The 17,784-nt window shown below is 40.1% G+C and overlaps 1 protein-coding gene across 1 annotated transcript in view; it reads left to right on the forward strand.

The window, feature by feature from the left end:
• The window catches only part of RNF217 (ring finger protein 217), a 153,307-nt gene that overhangs the window by 97,467 nt on the left and 38,056 nt on the right, over positions 1 to 17,784 (forward strand). The window contains exon 4 of the mRNA XM_013004499.2: positions 9,815 to 9,979. Within this exon, the coding sequence (XP_012859953.1) occupies positions 9,815 to 9,979 (165 nt within the window). The remainder of the gene's footprint in view (positions 1 to 9,814; positions 9,980 to 17,784) is intronic.

The raw sequence follows: 17,784 nt of genomic DNA on the forward strand, positions 1-17,784 counted from the left end.
GGAGTAAAAGGGAGCTGATGTCAAGGAGTTCAAGAAGGAAAAGAATGTTTTGAAACCGATGTAGTAGAATTGTACAATACTGCTTGATGTGCTTCAACTATGGAATCATGTGATATCTGTATTAACTCCCAAGAAAATGGTTTTGAAAAAAAGGCAAGAGAAAGAAAAAGAACGTTGTTAATGCCTAATGTGTCGGAACAATTTGGCATTGTTTTATATTATTGTTTATTGCTGAACATGGATTTTGTATCTTGATAAAATCCTTGTAATGCTATTTCATTGTGACTCATCTCTAGTCGTTCGGTTACAATGCTTGATTCGGGATGCTACTTTTTGAGCATTTGTTATGGCTTCTGCTGTCAATTCAGAAATGCTTAATATTATGTGTTAAACTGGCTTGAAAATATCATAGATCTTTGATAGCAGAAAATACTGCTGGGTGTTTCTTACCTCAAGTCTGAGATCTAACAGACTTTATTTGGTGTATTTGTTTGTTTAGATTGTTTTTGAAAGCCAGTTTTTGAAAGTCATCTTTCCTACTCAGTTGGTGGAGAAGTAGCAAATAGTGAATATTTACAAGCAGTAACAAGAACTCACAGATGGCGTGTTATCCTTCCAAGCCCTCCCTTAACAACTCCCCTCTGGCAAAAGGTTGAGTAAATAGAGCTTTTCATTTGTTCTGAAAGTTGTCAAACAGACTACATCAAACAGAACAAGTGCATTCCTGAATAGAGAGATTTCTGTTGTGACATCCTTGCCTTTAGTCAAACTTAGACTTACTTTCTCATTCATAATGTACCTGTCTTTTTGGTCTGAATATTTTGTCATAATGCTAAGAATTCATACTCTCCTATTTCCATAAGGTCGATTCCAATTAGAAATGTAACTTCTCACCTCAATAGCTCCTATAAATTATTCATTCAGCCCCAGCTGAATACCAGGAGAGAAACAAGTTAAACCCACTGCATTTGAGCCCACTCCTAGCTCCTGGTCGGACAGAGTCGAGCTGCCGTACGGGTTTCCCAGACTGTAACTCTTTATGGGAACAGAAACGCCCTACTTTCAACGGTGGAACAGTGAGTGCAGTGGTTCTCCACCTTCCTCATGCCATGACCCTTTCATATAGTTCCTCATGTGGTGGTGTTGAACCCCCAACCACATAATTATTTTCGTTGCTACTTCATAACTATAATTTTGCTACTGTTATGATTCGGGCGACTCCTGTGAAAAGGTCGTTCACTCCCCCAAAGGGGTCGCAACCCACCAGTTGAGAAACCGCTGAGTTAGTGGGTTGCAGTTAGCAGCCCAATGTATAACCAACTAGGCTATCGGTGCTTCTAGGAAAAAGGTTAGTAGTGGGAAAATAAAAATGTTGAGGTTGTAGCTCTCCTGATATTGTGCCTGGAGACAGACAAATTAAAAATACCCATAGCTTTCCTTCACACTACTTATCCCATCTGAGAGTTTATGGTATATTTAGATGGGTATTTGCCTAAAGCATTTTTCCATTGGTGCCTAGGAGACCATGCCTAGGTTGGTAACACGTGCCAGCCCCATACCTGGTAGAATATGCAATCAAAATATGTTTTTCAAAGGAACTATTCTCTGGGTCAGTGCAAGAATAATAATTGTGCCATATGTAGGTAGAAAATGCTGAGACCATAGGAGAAGAAAGGATAGGAGAGAGTGGGAAAGCTTTACTAACAAGATAACACATTCAGTGAAGCCTGGAAATGTTGAAATTGCCAAGCTGGGAAATGTTGAGCCAGAGCATTGGATTAAAACTAGATTTAAACTCTCAACTCATAGGCTGCCATACACCAGTATTTTCATGTTGATTTATTTGGACAGAGTCAAAGAGCAAGCATATCAACAGGGAATATCTTAAAGGTAATATTCTGTTTGTTTTTGCTGTGGCAAAACTAATAATAGCATCCATTCATCCTCAAATGTCCAGCAGGCTTCGATAGTTTACCGAATGGTACTTTAACTTATCACAAAGGGAAAGAAGGAAGCCCGTCAAACAAATTCACGTGCTCGAGTGCAGTGACTTGAGTCCATGCCACATACCTTTGATGTGGTTTTATAAGCAAAAGGCCTCTGAGTCAAGACTTTAAAACGCTTTTTACATATATTATTTCCTCGTCTGGTTAAAAGATGACTCTGAGGATTCAATCGAGTCAATGGATTTGTTGTTCGGAATTGGCTTACTTTAAATATGTTTAAGCCTCTGTGTGCTAGAGAGGATTTCAGAATCTGTTTCCACAGGTGAAAAGCACGTGAAGCTGTCCAATGTAAATGTAGTTGGCTTGCTCTTCTATTTTTCCCTGACTCCGTCACTTCAAATCGACAGTATTTGCAAACTGAGAAGCGGATTGCGCACCCCCCGGCCCCCAGCGGCAAGGGCCGTCTAGCATGCATATCACACACACTGACTTTCCTCAGGTTCAATGTGCTGTCAGTGTCACGGTGCCATAGAAACAAACCTAGCTTCTTAAATGGCTGTTGCCCGAATAGATTTATGATCGCGATGGACATGGATCTGTCCAACCTGGTCTAAAGAAGCCAGCATAAAATATTGTGTTCTATGTGTCACTGTTGGAAGAAAAAAAAATTGTGACACTCAAAGATGCGGTTGACCTATGACATTTTACTTAGAGTGTATTCCTCTCACTGGTTATTAATTACGTGCTTGGCTAAAGTGATTATTTGTTTGCTAGCTTGGTATATAAATTGACCATAACATTTTTCAGGCATTACATTTAATTAGGCTTCTAACAAGCTGTTCCATATTAGACTTCATCTGATATTTTCGCTGGTTTACAAACCACCGCAACAGAAGCAGCCCCTTAAATCTAAAGCACGGTGGCCGCATGGGTACTGGGGTCGAGGTGGGCTCAGAGGTGTTCAGTGCCTGAGCTTTTGGAAGCAGACCACCCATTTCCAGACTTTTCTTTCATGGTCCCTCTGAATGGATTCAAACCTCAGACCGTGGGGTTAGCCTCTGGGCGCAGTCCTCGTCTGTACCAAGAAGAGGCTGCTGTGTGGTCCTACCCTCCCATATTCCAGATTGACCCTGCAGAGCTGTAAAGGAATCGAACACGGGTCTCTACACACTCCATGAACCCTCTCAGACGGCCATTCAGACTCTGGTTGAACATTTCCTTTGTTCAAGAGGTACCTTCCTCTGAAACCACTGCCTCCCATTTTCAAAAAGCCCCGATGTGAAAGAGCCCATCCATTCATGGCCCCTGAAGGCAGGTCTTTCCCTCTGCTGTTCTCGCCTGCTGACCACGCAGGACACTCCCATTTCTTCTTGCATGCCATATGATTAAAGGACTCTCCCACAACGATATTGTGTTCCGAATAGGCTGTCTTGTTAACAAGAACAGGATGCCACTTGCTCTGGCTAGGGTGCTTGAACGACACATATCAGGGCAGAATCACCCAGAACCTTTGCTATTCGTCTATTAAGACGTGAGTCTGTGAGCAAGAAACAGACTCAGATGGTTCTCAAAGCCTTGCTGTCTAGGTTGAGAGGAAGAGTCCATCCATCCTGGAAGGGGTTAAGAGTAAGACAGACTGTCTGATGTGATGATTCTAAAATTAGAGGTCTGGGACTCTTCAAAGGGCAAACCCTCATTCCTAAGTACTGCTCCAGAAGCTTAGACCTCCCAGTTAACCTGTACGGAGGCGGGTGTCTTGCGTAATGCATAGTGCGTTACCTATGTCAGGACCGATATTCATGGAAGTCAACAAGGTTATGTTTATGAGTAAGGACTGTATCTCAGTATAAAGCACCATGTATACTCGAGTATAAGCTGACCTGAATGTCAGTCGAGACACCTAATGTTACCACAAAAACTGCATAAAAATGTGCTGAAAAATCTCAGCTCATACACAAGTATATACGGTATCTTGTTAGTTTCTGTTAGTCCGCCTTTGAAACCACAGCCTATAGGAAAGGCTTGCTCTTACTTTTCAGCTCAGTTTCAGCAGTTCTGTGAGAAATTAGGCAAAGGGTCACTTGGCCACACGTGGGCTGTGTTAAAGGGAGCCGGGCCCTGAGAAGGCTGTCATTCCGGGAGAGAGCCGGGCCGGGGTGAACCTCAGGGAAGAAGATGAAAGGGAAGAAGTCAGACATGCCCTCCCCTGGAAACACTTCCTCCGCTGCCTTTCTCACTTTGTCCTTGTTAGGACCATCGAGTGTGTTTCAACTCAGAGTGACCCCAGATGACCGTGTCGAACTACCCGGGGGCTTTTCTGAGATGTCATTTTTGCAGGGACAAATGACCAGGTATTCTCCCTTGGAGCTACGTGTTAGATGTGAACCGACGTGCACTTTTTGATACTTAACAATTTCGCCACCAGGGCTCCTTGCTCTTGCTTTCTAGAATTTTGATTTTGTAAAGGAGCAAGCTATGCCCCCTTGAACATACGTGAAATGATGCACCCAGACTCTGTCTCATTTCTCTTTAGCACCCTGCATTCCTTCCAATCTCCTCGTCAAGAAAAATACCATTGGTTCTTGAAAAAATTTCCTAAATATTTGATTTTCCGGTTATTTACCTTATTGACCTCTTTGGGACAGGCCTCAATCTGACAACCATTTAGCTTTACATGTTTTGTATAAGGTGTCTGTCTGCTGACTGTCCTGTAGTTTGGGAGACACACAGAAGTATAGGGAATCTAATAGAAAACTTTGGGCTCAAGCGCAGGAACCATTCTGAGGATGACGCAGGACAGGCAGTGGCTGCTGTTGTGGGTCGGAACCAACTGAACGGCACCTAACAATGATGTGAAACTATTTGGACCCCGTGACCAGTGTTGAACCATTGGAAGTGGCATTTTGTTCGGGTACACTTGGGGAAACAACGCGCAGCTCCACTGCAAGATTGGTTGGTGGTTCTGCACTGTCTTCATTAAAATTCTCTATTTTACTTCTGTGGGCTCTAATGTCCATTGCGATGGCTACACAGAACTAACTCCCAAACAAAATTCGTGATCAAAGGGTTTGCTAAGGAAGTCAACACGTTGTAATGTCAGTGAGAAAGGCTCAGAGTTGAGTGGTTTATCAAGACATGTCACAAAGTTCTATCAAGGCATCTAACCAATGCCCAGAGGGAATACCACTCTGCTGGACGCATGCAGCTCGAGCTCTGTGGGTCAGCTAGCCCAGCTTCTGGAATTAAGTCCCTGGAGACACCCACTCCGCAAGCCTGCCTCCCGAACAAAAGCACTCAGCCTTACATTCTCCATGGGTTGGGAAAACCCATCACTGTCCACGCTCTGTCTCCTGGTTTTGCTGTTGCTCCTCTGATGTAGCTGTCATCTGAATCCAGCAGGTTCCCTGCATGCCCAGGGTCTCGAGAATGCACTCCACTCCTGGCTCTTGCAGGTAATGAGATCCCTCCTTCCCCATCTCAGAGGGATCATTTTATGCACAGCGGTATGACGCTCCAGGGAATCTTGGTTGAAACTACTCACCAGTGAATCTTATCAGTGTCTTCCCCGTTTCTTACCAGACCCTTGCCGGGAAAGGCTGTTTAGTGAGAGAGACTTTGGCCAGAGAAAACACATTAAATAAGTCACCCACCAACTGTTCTCCAGTAGAAAGCTGAGAGACTGCCTTTTTCCATGAAGATTTCTAAAATCTTGAAAACCGAAAGGGACACGTCTACTCAGTGCTATCTCCTGATGGCCGTGAGTGAATGAGCAGAGCCAACATGAACTTGATGGCAGTGGGTTTTCCCACATTGTTTCTCTCTAACTGGCAGCTCGGCTGGATTCTCTAGCTGAAGTTTTACCTCTACCGCAGTGGTATTCTTCTCATCTTTCAAGATCATCTTCTCTGAGCACCTTTCTCCCAGCCTTCCTGGAAATACCTCTCCTGTATCACCTACTTGTCCAAGCTTCTGTGCTCTCAGTTATTACAGAATTTCATAGTTCTTTGGGTTTCTGTCTTCCCCCAGTAGCTTGGAAATTTCTTAAGGACAAGTTTGTTCATCCTTTTTTCTGTATCTAAAATCAGTACCATTAACACCTGCTAGTTAGAAGGTGTTATAAATACCTATTTGTTGAATGAGAAAATGAATTAAAGAATGTGTTTCATTATTGCGTAGCTGCCTTAACCTGAAATTCTAATCAAACCAATCCTACTGGTAACACTTGAACTCATATATTTGCAACGTTACACATAAAGCATAGCTGTTATACCTTGAATTTGAAAGGTAGTACTTTGGTCATTTATTTAAAAGTATATGGAATGTAAGTAAGAAAATAATTATCTTGAGTGTTTTGTTTTGTTTTTTCATTTGGGAGCCCTTGTTTTTCTTTTGTGTACTGTTTCCTCTCTCGGCATGAACTGTCAGGGCAGATACCATCTGCTTAGGTCAATCAGGTTGGTTTAACTTGTCAGTCAGTGTCATTATAGGCCAGATTTCTGGGGGGGAAACATGAAAAAGAAGTCAAAAGCATAAGTAGAAAGTTCTCTTACCTTTCTTGGGTTCTGGGACAACTTAATTCACATTGCTCACTCTGATAACTCTGTTCTTGAAACGCTTGCAACCCCGCCTCATATAAACGAGTTTGCACATTAATCATGATGCTTAGTAAAGTGTCATGTGTGTAAATTATTTAATAGACATCATCTGGTTATCTAAGGGGTAGTGATAGCCATCTCAGCCTCTCAGCCACTGGTCATAAATTAGATATGTTGGCTGGTGGAGGCTTTTTTCTCTCGCTTTTTCTTTTATCCTCTGAATTCACTGCATGCTAGCCGCTGTATAGTACCTGCCGTATATAAAATCATGTATTTTCCAAACAATTGAGTGAGTGCCTACCATGTACCTGAAGTTGTGTGTGACTCAAATTAGAATCTACAGGTGAAGGAGACAAAGCTTTTGCCCTGGGTAAGTCTGTGTCAGGGAGGAGATGTGTTTAGTGTGAGTTTGATAAGAAGGCTACTAGATATGCTGGGAGGAACAGTGAAGGCATCGTGAAGAAAGGAGCGTTCCATGTGGGTAAAATTTCAGTAGACTGATCGGATCATGTTAATTGGGCCCTTTCCAATTCAGTAGACTGATCGGATCGTGTTAATTGGGCCCTTTCCAATTTTAAGCAGCCAGGCTGTGGTCGGGTTCCTCAGTGAGTGAGATTTACTATAAGGCTCCACAGGAAGTCTGAAGGACGGAAAAGCAGTATCAGCAACTGTGTGGGGAGCCATCATGGGGCAATGGGAAGACCAGCTCTGTTAGGTGCGATCCCCTCTAACACAAGAAGCCCATGTCTGTATTCCCTGCTCCTGGGGTCAGCCACTGGAGTCACTCGGCTCTTTGGAGTCAGCCGGCCTCTTCAGATCGAAAAGCCAGCATTCAGACAACAGTCTAGGGGTCCCCTCAGAGGACCAACATTGTTGGGGTTGCTGCTGGACCTTTAATTTTTCTAATCCTCAGTAATTCGTACATGCATGTTTTCAGTGAGAGATGGGAACCATTCAGGCATGAATTTACATTATTCATCTTCAATTGAGAGTTTGCAGGAAACTTCTCAGTTTGTCCTTAAGTCTAGTTGTTGGGGGGTTGGGCAAGCAGGTTCTGCAGCAGGTCGAGTTGTTGACGTAGGAGAAGTGGAAAGCCAGAGTCCTTGGTGGGTACACCAAATGTCTGATTCCACCTAACGATGGTATCTACTTGTTTTCATTAAAGATCCATGCTGTAACCCTTCAACACTTGGTTGAAATGATCCTCGGATCCTTAATATCCGACACTCATAACATGAATCCCAGTTTCAAAGCACCTTTGTGTATACTCGTATTCTTCTATTCATGAGTCAGAATTGGCCCAATGGCACTGTGTTTAACTCTTGGATTCATTTCATAGCAATAATTCTTAAAACTGATTAAAAACCAAAAATTTTTTTAAATTTAACAATACCACAGGCTAGTGATTTAGAATAATGAATTCAGTATTTGGGTCCATGTGATACAGTGGCGGATTTCTTCCCCCTCGTTCATCAATTGTATTGAAAGGAAGGCTGCATATGATATTTAGATCTACTCTTTCTTGTTCAATGGCATGGAGAATAAGCATTTTACATTTTGTTATTATCTGGATCTCATCCACTCTAACTCACCCTTCCTACTTTACAAATGACTCATTTTACTGTTCATGATTAGAAGGACAAAAAAGGTTATTTTAAATGATTGAGTCTCTCTCTCTCTCTCTCTCTCTTTTTCTCTCTCTCTCTAAAGCAAAGAGTTTCCCAATTTTTCTGAAGACTTTCCAAGTTCACCTTAAACTGACCACAATGTAGAATTTGGACCTTCTGGATAACTTCACTATATGACCTTTATGGACTAATACATTTAAAATTCTAACTGCCAAAGAACGAGTGCGGCTTAGTTAGAGGAAGAATGGTGGCACAGTGAAAAGAATCCTGGCTTTCAAGTCAGGTTTCGGTCCCTCCGCGGCCTGCCCTTGCCATGTGATCTTGAGCAAGTCAGTGAACCTTTCTGAGCCTAAGCTTCTCCATCTATTGTGATTTCTCTACCACTTTTGCAGAACTTACTTTGAGAATAAAACAAGTGTATGTAAAAATATAATACATTCAGTCCAAGTATTGTAATATAGCAGAATTTTAGTAAATAAGTTCCCCTGACAATTGTTTATATCTTATGAAAAGATGCTGTTTGTTTTGACATAGTTATAAAAGCAAAAGTACCTTCATTATTTTATACTTGAATGGGAGAAGCATTGTCTTTACCTGATGTAAGTGACAAATGATAGTATTTTGATTTATAAACCAAACAGCTTCAAATTACCACTCATTTAATCCATATATGAGAACCACTGTTTTTTTAAAGTGGTTTTCTAAAAAAGTAAGTTGTGATATATTATATGTAGCTTATGAAAATAAATTCTAACTTCTTTCAAATGCAGTCAGTAAATTCATTTATGTGAAATATTATGTAGAAGAAAAGAGTAGAATAACCAATTATCAACGCTCTGAAAAATGAGACTGTATTAATTCACTTTAATCAAGTATGTCTGAGAGTGAAGACTGGCAGTACCGTGAATGGATGCGTTGCTCCACTGTCACGCAAAGTAAGGGCAACTGTTAGCAAACATACCTCCATCCAGGGCCAAATGGAAGACAAATGCTTTCACGGAGCACTCTCTTTCTCTTTTTAATACACCACGCATAGTGAAACTGTGTGACGGTCTCTTGTACCTGCCAGTGTCACCATACTGCTTTATCTCTAATAATGTGTTATTTTATCATTAACCTTGTGTCGATTGATGTTAAGCAGGAACATCTTAACATTTTAACTGCTCTCTCATTGCAAATGTTGCTACAGCAGGTTATGTGTTACTGTATTTCTCATTCAATGAAACATCTGTAAGGTCTTCATTTTCCAAAAATGAATTAAGTTATTGGTAGAAAGAGTGATGCGATGCTTGAAAATTTGGTTCACGGGCGTAATGAATTAAAGGGCAGCCTGAGCATGTGGATTTGGGGCATTGTGAGTCTGCAGATTTGACTCTGCTTCAGTCTGAGCAGTTTTTAAGGTCAAATTGACTTCTAGAAGGTCATAAGGGTTTAGTTCCAGTATAATCTTGGCAAAGGAATTCTGACCTCCTTCAGTACCAGAATGTTTGTATCCCAGTGTCGTCGCGGTCTTGTGGAGGGGAAGATATTATAAATGTGGACAGATTATAACTTGCTAGTGATAGCCTCGCAGCACTGTCATTCTTACACTTTAAGAAGTGAACAGGGTGTTTATCAGTACTGAATTTTACTTTTCCTTACACAGATCCAGTGCCCCACTTGCCAATTTGTCTGGTGTTTTAAGTGCCATGCTCCTTGGCATGAAGGCGTTAACTGCAAGGAGTACAAAAAAGGAGACAAATTATTGCGCCACTGGGCCAGCGAGATTGAGCATGGGCAAAGGAACGCCCAGAAATGTCCAAAGTGCAAGGTGAGCCAGCATTTAGTGGGAAATGAGAGAAATGTGTACATTTGGATCTCACTGAATAAGTGTTATAACACTGAATACTTATGTCTTTCTTAATGCATATATAGGAGGAAAAAAAGAATATTTGTTTTCCTTTTTAGGAAAAAGAATATTTTATAACAAAAGGAAATTATAAAAATAATATAGTTTAAATATCTGCATTAGATCTCAATAAAGTGAATTATATCTATGATTTTTATGCATGTATAGGAGAAAAAATATTTGCTTCCATTTTTAGGCAGAGAACGTTTTAGTATAAAAAGATTTTATATATAAATAAGATATATTATTATTATCTGCATTATATGTGCAAAGCTAAGGGGACTATCAATTTAAAGTGTCAACATTCATGTTTTCTATTTTAAAACTGGAGGTAGGTGCATAAGGAGAGCCTAGTGTGAAAATCATTCTAAAGCAGTTTCCCAAAGTGCGTGATACCACCCCCTAAGGGGCCCTGCAAGGATTCGGGAGCAGGGACAGTAAGGGGGGGGGGGGGCGCAATAGCAGATGCTCATGCTTATCCTGGAGTATGAACTATAGTAAAAATGCTTTTAATTGCCAGGGGGCACTGAGTAATTATTTTTTCCTTGAAAAGAAGGCGGTAGAACAAATCATTTTGGGTACCTATATTTTAACATTCTGTTTCTAGTTTTCAACGTGTACTATTACTAATTCCCCAACTTGCAGGCTCTGGATCCATAAATTCCATTGTTCTACCCTCTTGTCTGTCATTGCTTAGCACTTTAGGATAACATTAAATTAGGATAATCAATTTGCTTTTTGAAATCTGGTGAAGTGGAAGCTTAATAGCTAAAATGAGGACCTAGATATTTTATATGGATCCAATTTTTCTCTTCATGGTCCTAAAAAATGAACAAGAACAGCCATATGAACTGAGATCTAGATGTTGAGAAACCAGGGATAGAAGAGAAATTTTCATAGGAAAATTAGCAAAAATGCGTTTGCCAGAAAATCTTAAGATTTGCTGTTTTTTAAAGTGAGGATTGGTTGACATTTGAAGTTTCTTGAGAGCTCACTCTAGAAAATTATATATGGATGTATATGACTCCACCACGTATTATCCCACCTTTTCCCCAAATATGATTTTAAAACAGGTGTCTAAATTGGACCCAGAAGAATTCTATACATTTTCCCCTGGATATTCTAGCAAATTTGAATGATCAGAATTTTAAAAAATTAATCCTCGTGCATCCAAACTAACCTGAAATTGTAGGCATATATTCTTAAGCCCATTCATGAGCACAAATATGTCCAGATTCACTCTACCTGATTCCTGTAGCAGTTCTAGACATAATGATGTTGTTGCCAGTTAACACGGAGCCTATTCTAACTCCTGGCAACCCCGTGTGTGCTGAGTAGACTTGCTTTTTAAAGCTGTGACCTTGCAGAAGCCATTTGAAGCACCTCTTTGAGTTTCAAACTGCTAACCTTTCCACTCACTATTAGCAAGTTCTTACCTGTTTTCACCAACCGATGACTCGAGTTCTTACACTCAAATATTATGAAAAAAGTTTTCTGAAATAGCATGTTCCCTTCTTATCAATAGAAAATGGGTTTTTTTTAGAAATCGTTTTGATTACTGGACTCTCTTACAAATGGTCTCTAAAGATGTTTTAGCTAAAATGTTCTTTGTTTTCCCATCGACAATTACTCTGTTTTTGTCTTCAGGCTGCTTCAGTGCACTTGTTTTTTATCCCATTGAAGAGCAAATAAAAAATGGGACTTTTATTCCTTCCTCTTACCTATTCAGGTTACTTGAAGCTATGGTTGAATATCAAAGCAAATTAAGGCCACGGGGAATTTAGAAGATCTAGTGCTGTTAGAACATTTCACTTAACATTTTGTTCAAAAGTACTCATTATATCTGTTTATAAAGCTATAAAAGAAATTATTGGTTAGCCTGGCTCTAAGATGGAATACTGAATGAGCAAATGAACCACATTGCACTATTGTACATAGATGGACTTTTGAATGGATTTAGGTAGTACATGAAAACATGCATTACTCTAATTTTATCTTCTAAATTTAAATCAGCTCTGAGGTATAAAAAGAAAAAAACAGTCAATTATCAAAAGTTTACTAGGTACATTAATAATTTCTCACAGCCATAATAAATAGAGGTAAACAATTAAGAGAGAGCAAACATGCTGGTGTCCTTTGGAAGTAATAGGTAATCTGTTTTGTTTTGTTATGTTTTGTCCTGAGGGATTACCTTATAAATAGCTGGACACAAAGGGGTTAAGGAATCAGTCTGCATCATTACATTGAAGTAGAGAAGCCTCTTTCTTTCTAGTGAGATTCAGGTTCCATGTTATGATTTCTTTTTCTCTAAACCATTTTATTGGGAGCTAATACAGATATCGTATTATTTCATAGTTCAATCACATCAAGCACTGTTGTACAATTGCTACCACAATCAATCTCAACTCAGTCTCTTCATTCTTGAACTCCTTGACATCGGCCCCCTTTTACCACCCCCCCACCCCCTTTACTGATCCCCGCAGAAACCCCTTATTCTACTTGCTATCTCTATGGGCCCATCAAATCTGGGTTTCATATCCTGAAAAACAGAAAGACATATAACAAATTTCAAGAGGATCCTCCAATGACAAAATATATCTGAGATAAACCCCAATATCAATGAACAAAAAACAAAAAGATAGAGGAACATGTTGAAAAACAGATCAGGCCCGGCATGCATCAGAGTGGGGACAGACAAGGTTGTAACTGTTCAAGTCAGGGTTGTCAGTTGGGTCTTCTGTAGTCATCTTTCCAGTGCACTCTGTCTGATAACCAGCTTCTTCCCATCCTCGATTATGGATAGAGGGAAATCACCAGAGGTAGAGGCTGATATCCTGTGGAGATCTCAGAAAAGTTTCTTGGGCTCCCATTGTCATCCATCTCCTTCTGCAAACCAGAATCTCAGAGTTTAGACTCGGATACTGTTCCCTCCTTTGACTTTGAATTGCATGATATATAATCCTTCAAGCACTTGATATTGGTGTGCGTCTGCCATGTGGACTTAATGGACATCTCACTTAGATGGCTGCTTCTTAGGAAACAAGCCTTTAAGGTCCCAGGTGTTATTTTATCTGATAGCTGGGCACCATTTCACTTCTTCATCACACTTTGGCATAGCACCCATGTCTTCTGTGTTCCTTTTCAGAGGGTGAGTATCGAGCAGGGCCATGATGTAAGAACTAATTATTCTTATAATGGAGCTAGGATGTAGTGTGAGCCCCAAACCCATTTCTGGATCTGTGTGGTTTTGTTTGTTTGTTTGATTTTTATCTGCCTTTGCCTCCCTTTAGAGACCTCCTTGTGAATATATAGTAGAGAGTCTTATTGATCATCTCCATGAGGCATAACGATCTTCCATTAACATTGTCATTGATCCTATCAGAGGGGTGAGGGATACTGATGGGAAAGTCAGATCAGGAGAGGGGACAGGGTGCAGACACGCCCAGAAGAGCACAAGTACATGACTTGACTGTGGGTAGAAAAAGTGAGAAGACCGACCTCCAAGTGGGGGGAAATGACTAAAAATACTTTTAAGGACCTTAAGGAGAGAGTATCCCTGGTAATAGGCACGAAATATGCCCCATTGGCCTGAGTTTTGGGGCACATCCCGGGGATGCAGGCCAAGTGCCATAGAACACTGGGTGTTAAATCCTGGCCCGTCAAGGCACACAACATGCTCCAAAGGCTGCACCCGTGAGATCTGATGCGGAAACTCCACTCTCCCTCAAGCACACGGGTACCCTGAGGACTTCAGACTGAAAATTCATGGTGTTTGAAGAAGCAGAAGACAGCCATACCAAAAGTATTAAACTGTAATTCCCTATATTCTGTATTAAGATATATATTTTTTCCAGCAAACCTGTAACTGGCATTATCAGTGAATATTATTGTAAATTTTCCCTGACAACCACCTCCAATTGTGTGTAAATACTGTCCAGTTATGAAAGGATTGATTTTGTACACGTGAATAATTCAGGTATGGCCATGTGGGATTAGCCTACATTGGTACAATATCCCTCTCTTGACAGTGCTTTAACAAATTAGTACCAGGAGCTGCTAATCAATGGCAATATGACATATTTTCAGGTAAATGGTTTTGTTTTCTTTTTCTTTGCGTATGACTTAACAGCCTTGCATTGTTTTAACTTTCTGTGGTTGTTGGACCTTAAGATTCTAGTTCCCCCCATGAGACATTTTTATTTTTATAGTTGAGATCATGAGAAAATATTATTCAATTATTTTTTTGTATTATATGCCAAGTCTCTTTTCCCACAAATCAGCAATTTAAATATGAAAAAGAATAAAATTTAAATTTCATAAAAATATCAAGGACTCAAGTAGAAAGAAAATGCTTTGAAAATGATGATGGCAGCATATGTACAAATGTGGTTGACATAATGGATGAATGTATAAGAGATCTAAGAGTCCCCAAAAAAGTATTTTAAAAAAAATTAAATCAGCTTAGTCACTTAAAATGTTTTTTATCTAAGACTCAATTTCAACTCTAATGCGCTTTCACTTCTCTTATTTTATTAATTGCTATTATAGCTATAAATACACTAACTTACAAAGTTCTCTAATTTATTATTTCCAGACATTTAAATAAAAGTATTCTTATTAAAAGGAAAACGTATAGGCAAAGAAAACAGTTATCACATGTCTTCATATGGAAATATTTCCCACTTCTTATGACAATAATCAACTGTGCTTAGAATTTTGTTGTAGCCATAGTCTATTTTTGTACCTTGCTTCGGCTGGACTATATTTTTTAGATTAATTCGTAATTTTAATATTTATTTTTAAAATATTGCTTAGTTTCTAAAAGTCATAATAGGAATCTGAGTGCGGAAAACTCTGCTTCCAGAGCCTGCCTCTTCACAAAAGGTTGGAGATTCAGACCCACACCCATTTCAATGGCGAGAGATAAGCAGTCGGCTTCTTTTAATAATTTACCACCATGAAAACTTTGATCAGACAATTCTTTTTTGTTCTAGAGTGTTGCTAGAAATTAGAATGGACTCAACAGCAGTGTTTTTTGTTTTGATTTCTAAATTAAAGTAAGTAGCATTAAACATCAATTATGATGTCTGCAATAGTGATATGAGAACCTTATAAGAACAGTTAATGATCTAATATAGTCTATTCTTTCCTCAAAAGATTTAATGCTAGCCAACTGATATTACTTGTTTTAATAATCAACAGGTTTTGAATTTAACTGTATTGTGTTTTTCCTTTATTCCTCCCAATGGTTTTGTCATATAATTCACATATCATACAATTCAGTAGTATAGTACTATCATGAAGAGTTGCACAATCATCACCACAACCAGTTTTAGAACATTTTCTTCATTCCTGTACTCATCATTATGGGCCTTCATTTCCTCCCTGCCATATTCCCAAGGAACTATTAATCCAGTGACTGTCTATAGATTTACATATCCTGGATTCCATATACAGAAAACATTTTTAAAAAACTAACAACAACCAAAAAAGCTCACAAGAATAACAAAGTAACACTGATTTTAAAAACCTCAATAGTATAGAAAGCAGAAAATTTAAAGACTAGAACAAATTTAAACAGATCATAAAGGAGATAAAATGATAAGCTGCTAAATTAAACTGACTGCATCTGCAACAATCCATTTCCCAATGTATTCTTCATGTTGACGGTGCTGTTCACGCCCTTCGTTAGGGTGCGACGGGTCCATGGTCACAGAAGATTCCCCAGGGATTTAATCCATGTGTATTTCCCTTCATTTTTTAAAAATAACGGAAACCACTTTAAAATAGGTCTAAAGGGAGATCAAGTGATAAGATACTACATTTTAACCCTACTGCGTCTGCCACAGTTGACTGCACAGTGCTCTCTGTGCTAACAGGGCTACTGTCATTCCTCGGCTGTGATCAGAGGGAATCACCTGACACTAAATCCACTTATGGATCCTGCACATGGATTTTGGGCTTCCACCACAATTTCCTGCTCACCAGCTGTTCGCAAGCTCTGATGCCACTCCCTCCTTTAGATGTGGATTACATAATTCACACTCCTTAGGAGCCCTGGTGGTGTAGTGGTTATGCAGTGATGTGGGAGCTGCATATCAGCAGTTCAAAACCACCAGCAGCTCCTCAGGAGAAAGACTGGGCTTTCTACTCCTGTAAACAGTAGCCGTCTCCAAAACCCACAGGAAGTCATTCTGTGTCAGCATTGACTGGATGGCAGCAAGAGTTTATTCACAATCTTTTGCTCACACATGCTGGTGTGCTTCTGCCACGTGGACTTAGTTGACACCTCACCCAGATGACTAAAAACAGGCATCTTCAAGCTTCAAAACAAAGCTTGAGGAGTCCAGATGCTATTCTTTCTGATAGGTGGGCACTATGTAGTGTCTAGACCATACTTTAGTATCCATATCTTCAGTGATCTCTTCATGAGGTCAAGCATCAAACAGGGCCATGACATAAGAACGAAGAGTTCTTCAATTGGGGCTAGAATGAAGTGCAACCCCCAAATCCATTCATGTGTCTATGGTTTCCAGAAGTACTCCCCCCACCCCACCCAAAGAAAACACCACCAACAGCAGAATTTCACACACACCCCTCCTTCACAGCTATGTGTTTAAATTTGTTTTACAAAACAACCTTATCACCTTCAAAGTACTCTCCATTACACTTAATACATTTGTCGAGTCTGCTATTCCATTCTTGGAAACATTTTTCTAACTCATCTGTTTGCATGGTTGACAGCACCTACCTCGTTTTTTCTTCACATCCTCTATATCGTGAAATCGCTGTTCTTTCATGTCCTTCTTCATTTGCAGAAACAAAATAACTTGCATGGAGCAAGCTCAGGTGAGTCAAATGCGTGGGACAAAAGAGGCATGCTGTTTTTTGCCAAAAGCTGGAGCATCGTGGAGCATCGAGATGGCCACTCGTGGTGGCAAAACCAGTTCCCCATCTACCACAAATCAGGCCTTTTTTTGGTCATGCATTCTCATGCAATCTTTTCAGAACCTCTAAATAGAAAGCTTGATTAACAGTCTGACCTGGTAGAACAAACTCCAGATGCACTATCCCCCTCACATCAAAAGACCAAAAACAAGTGAGCATCGTCTTGATCTTTGATTTCACTTGATGAGATTTTTGGGGGGTGAGGTGACGATGGTGTCTTCCTGTGGCTTGATTGATGTTTGCTTTCGGGGTCAGGGTTGTAAGAATATCATCATCAATAATGACCTTGGAAAAAAGTATGGGTCAATTCAGAGTTGTTCTTGCAAAGCAGGGCATGTTTCCAGTTGACACTCTTTTTCCTGGTCAGTCAGAACCCGAGACACGAATTTCCCAGCGCCCCTGCTGATTCCCAAATCTTCCTTTAAAATTTGCTAATCCGAGCTCCAAGATAGTCCACATAATTTCCCTATCTCTTCAGTGGTCCATCATCGGTCTTTGAGCACAAATGCATGAATTTTGTCTACATTTTTGTTCTTTCGGGAAGGTGAAAGATGTCCAGAACGAGATTTGTCACCCATCGGCATTTCACCTTTTTTGAACTGAGAAAACCACTGTACACTTGAGTTTTCCCATAGCGCTGTCCTTGTAAGCCGTGCTTAACAACACAACAAACCACTGTACACTTGAGTTTTCCCACAGCGCTGTCCTTGTAAGCCGTGTTTAACAACACAACAAACCACTAGTGCACTTGAGTTTTTCCCACAGCGCTGTCCTTGTAA

This window comes from Echinops telfairi, unplaced genomic scaffold (assembly GCF_000313985.2).
Source record: "Echinops telfairi isolate 266 unplaced genomic scaffold, ASM31398v2 ScPeMD7_3533;HRSCAF=4204_0, whole genome shotgun sequence".
Taxonomy (NCBI): domain Eukaryota; kingdom Metazoa; phylum Chordata; class Mammalia; order Afrosoricida; family Tenrecidae; genus Echinops; species Echinops telfairi.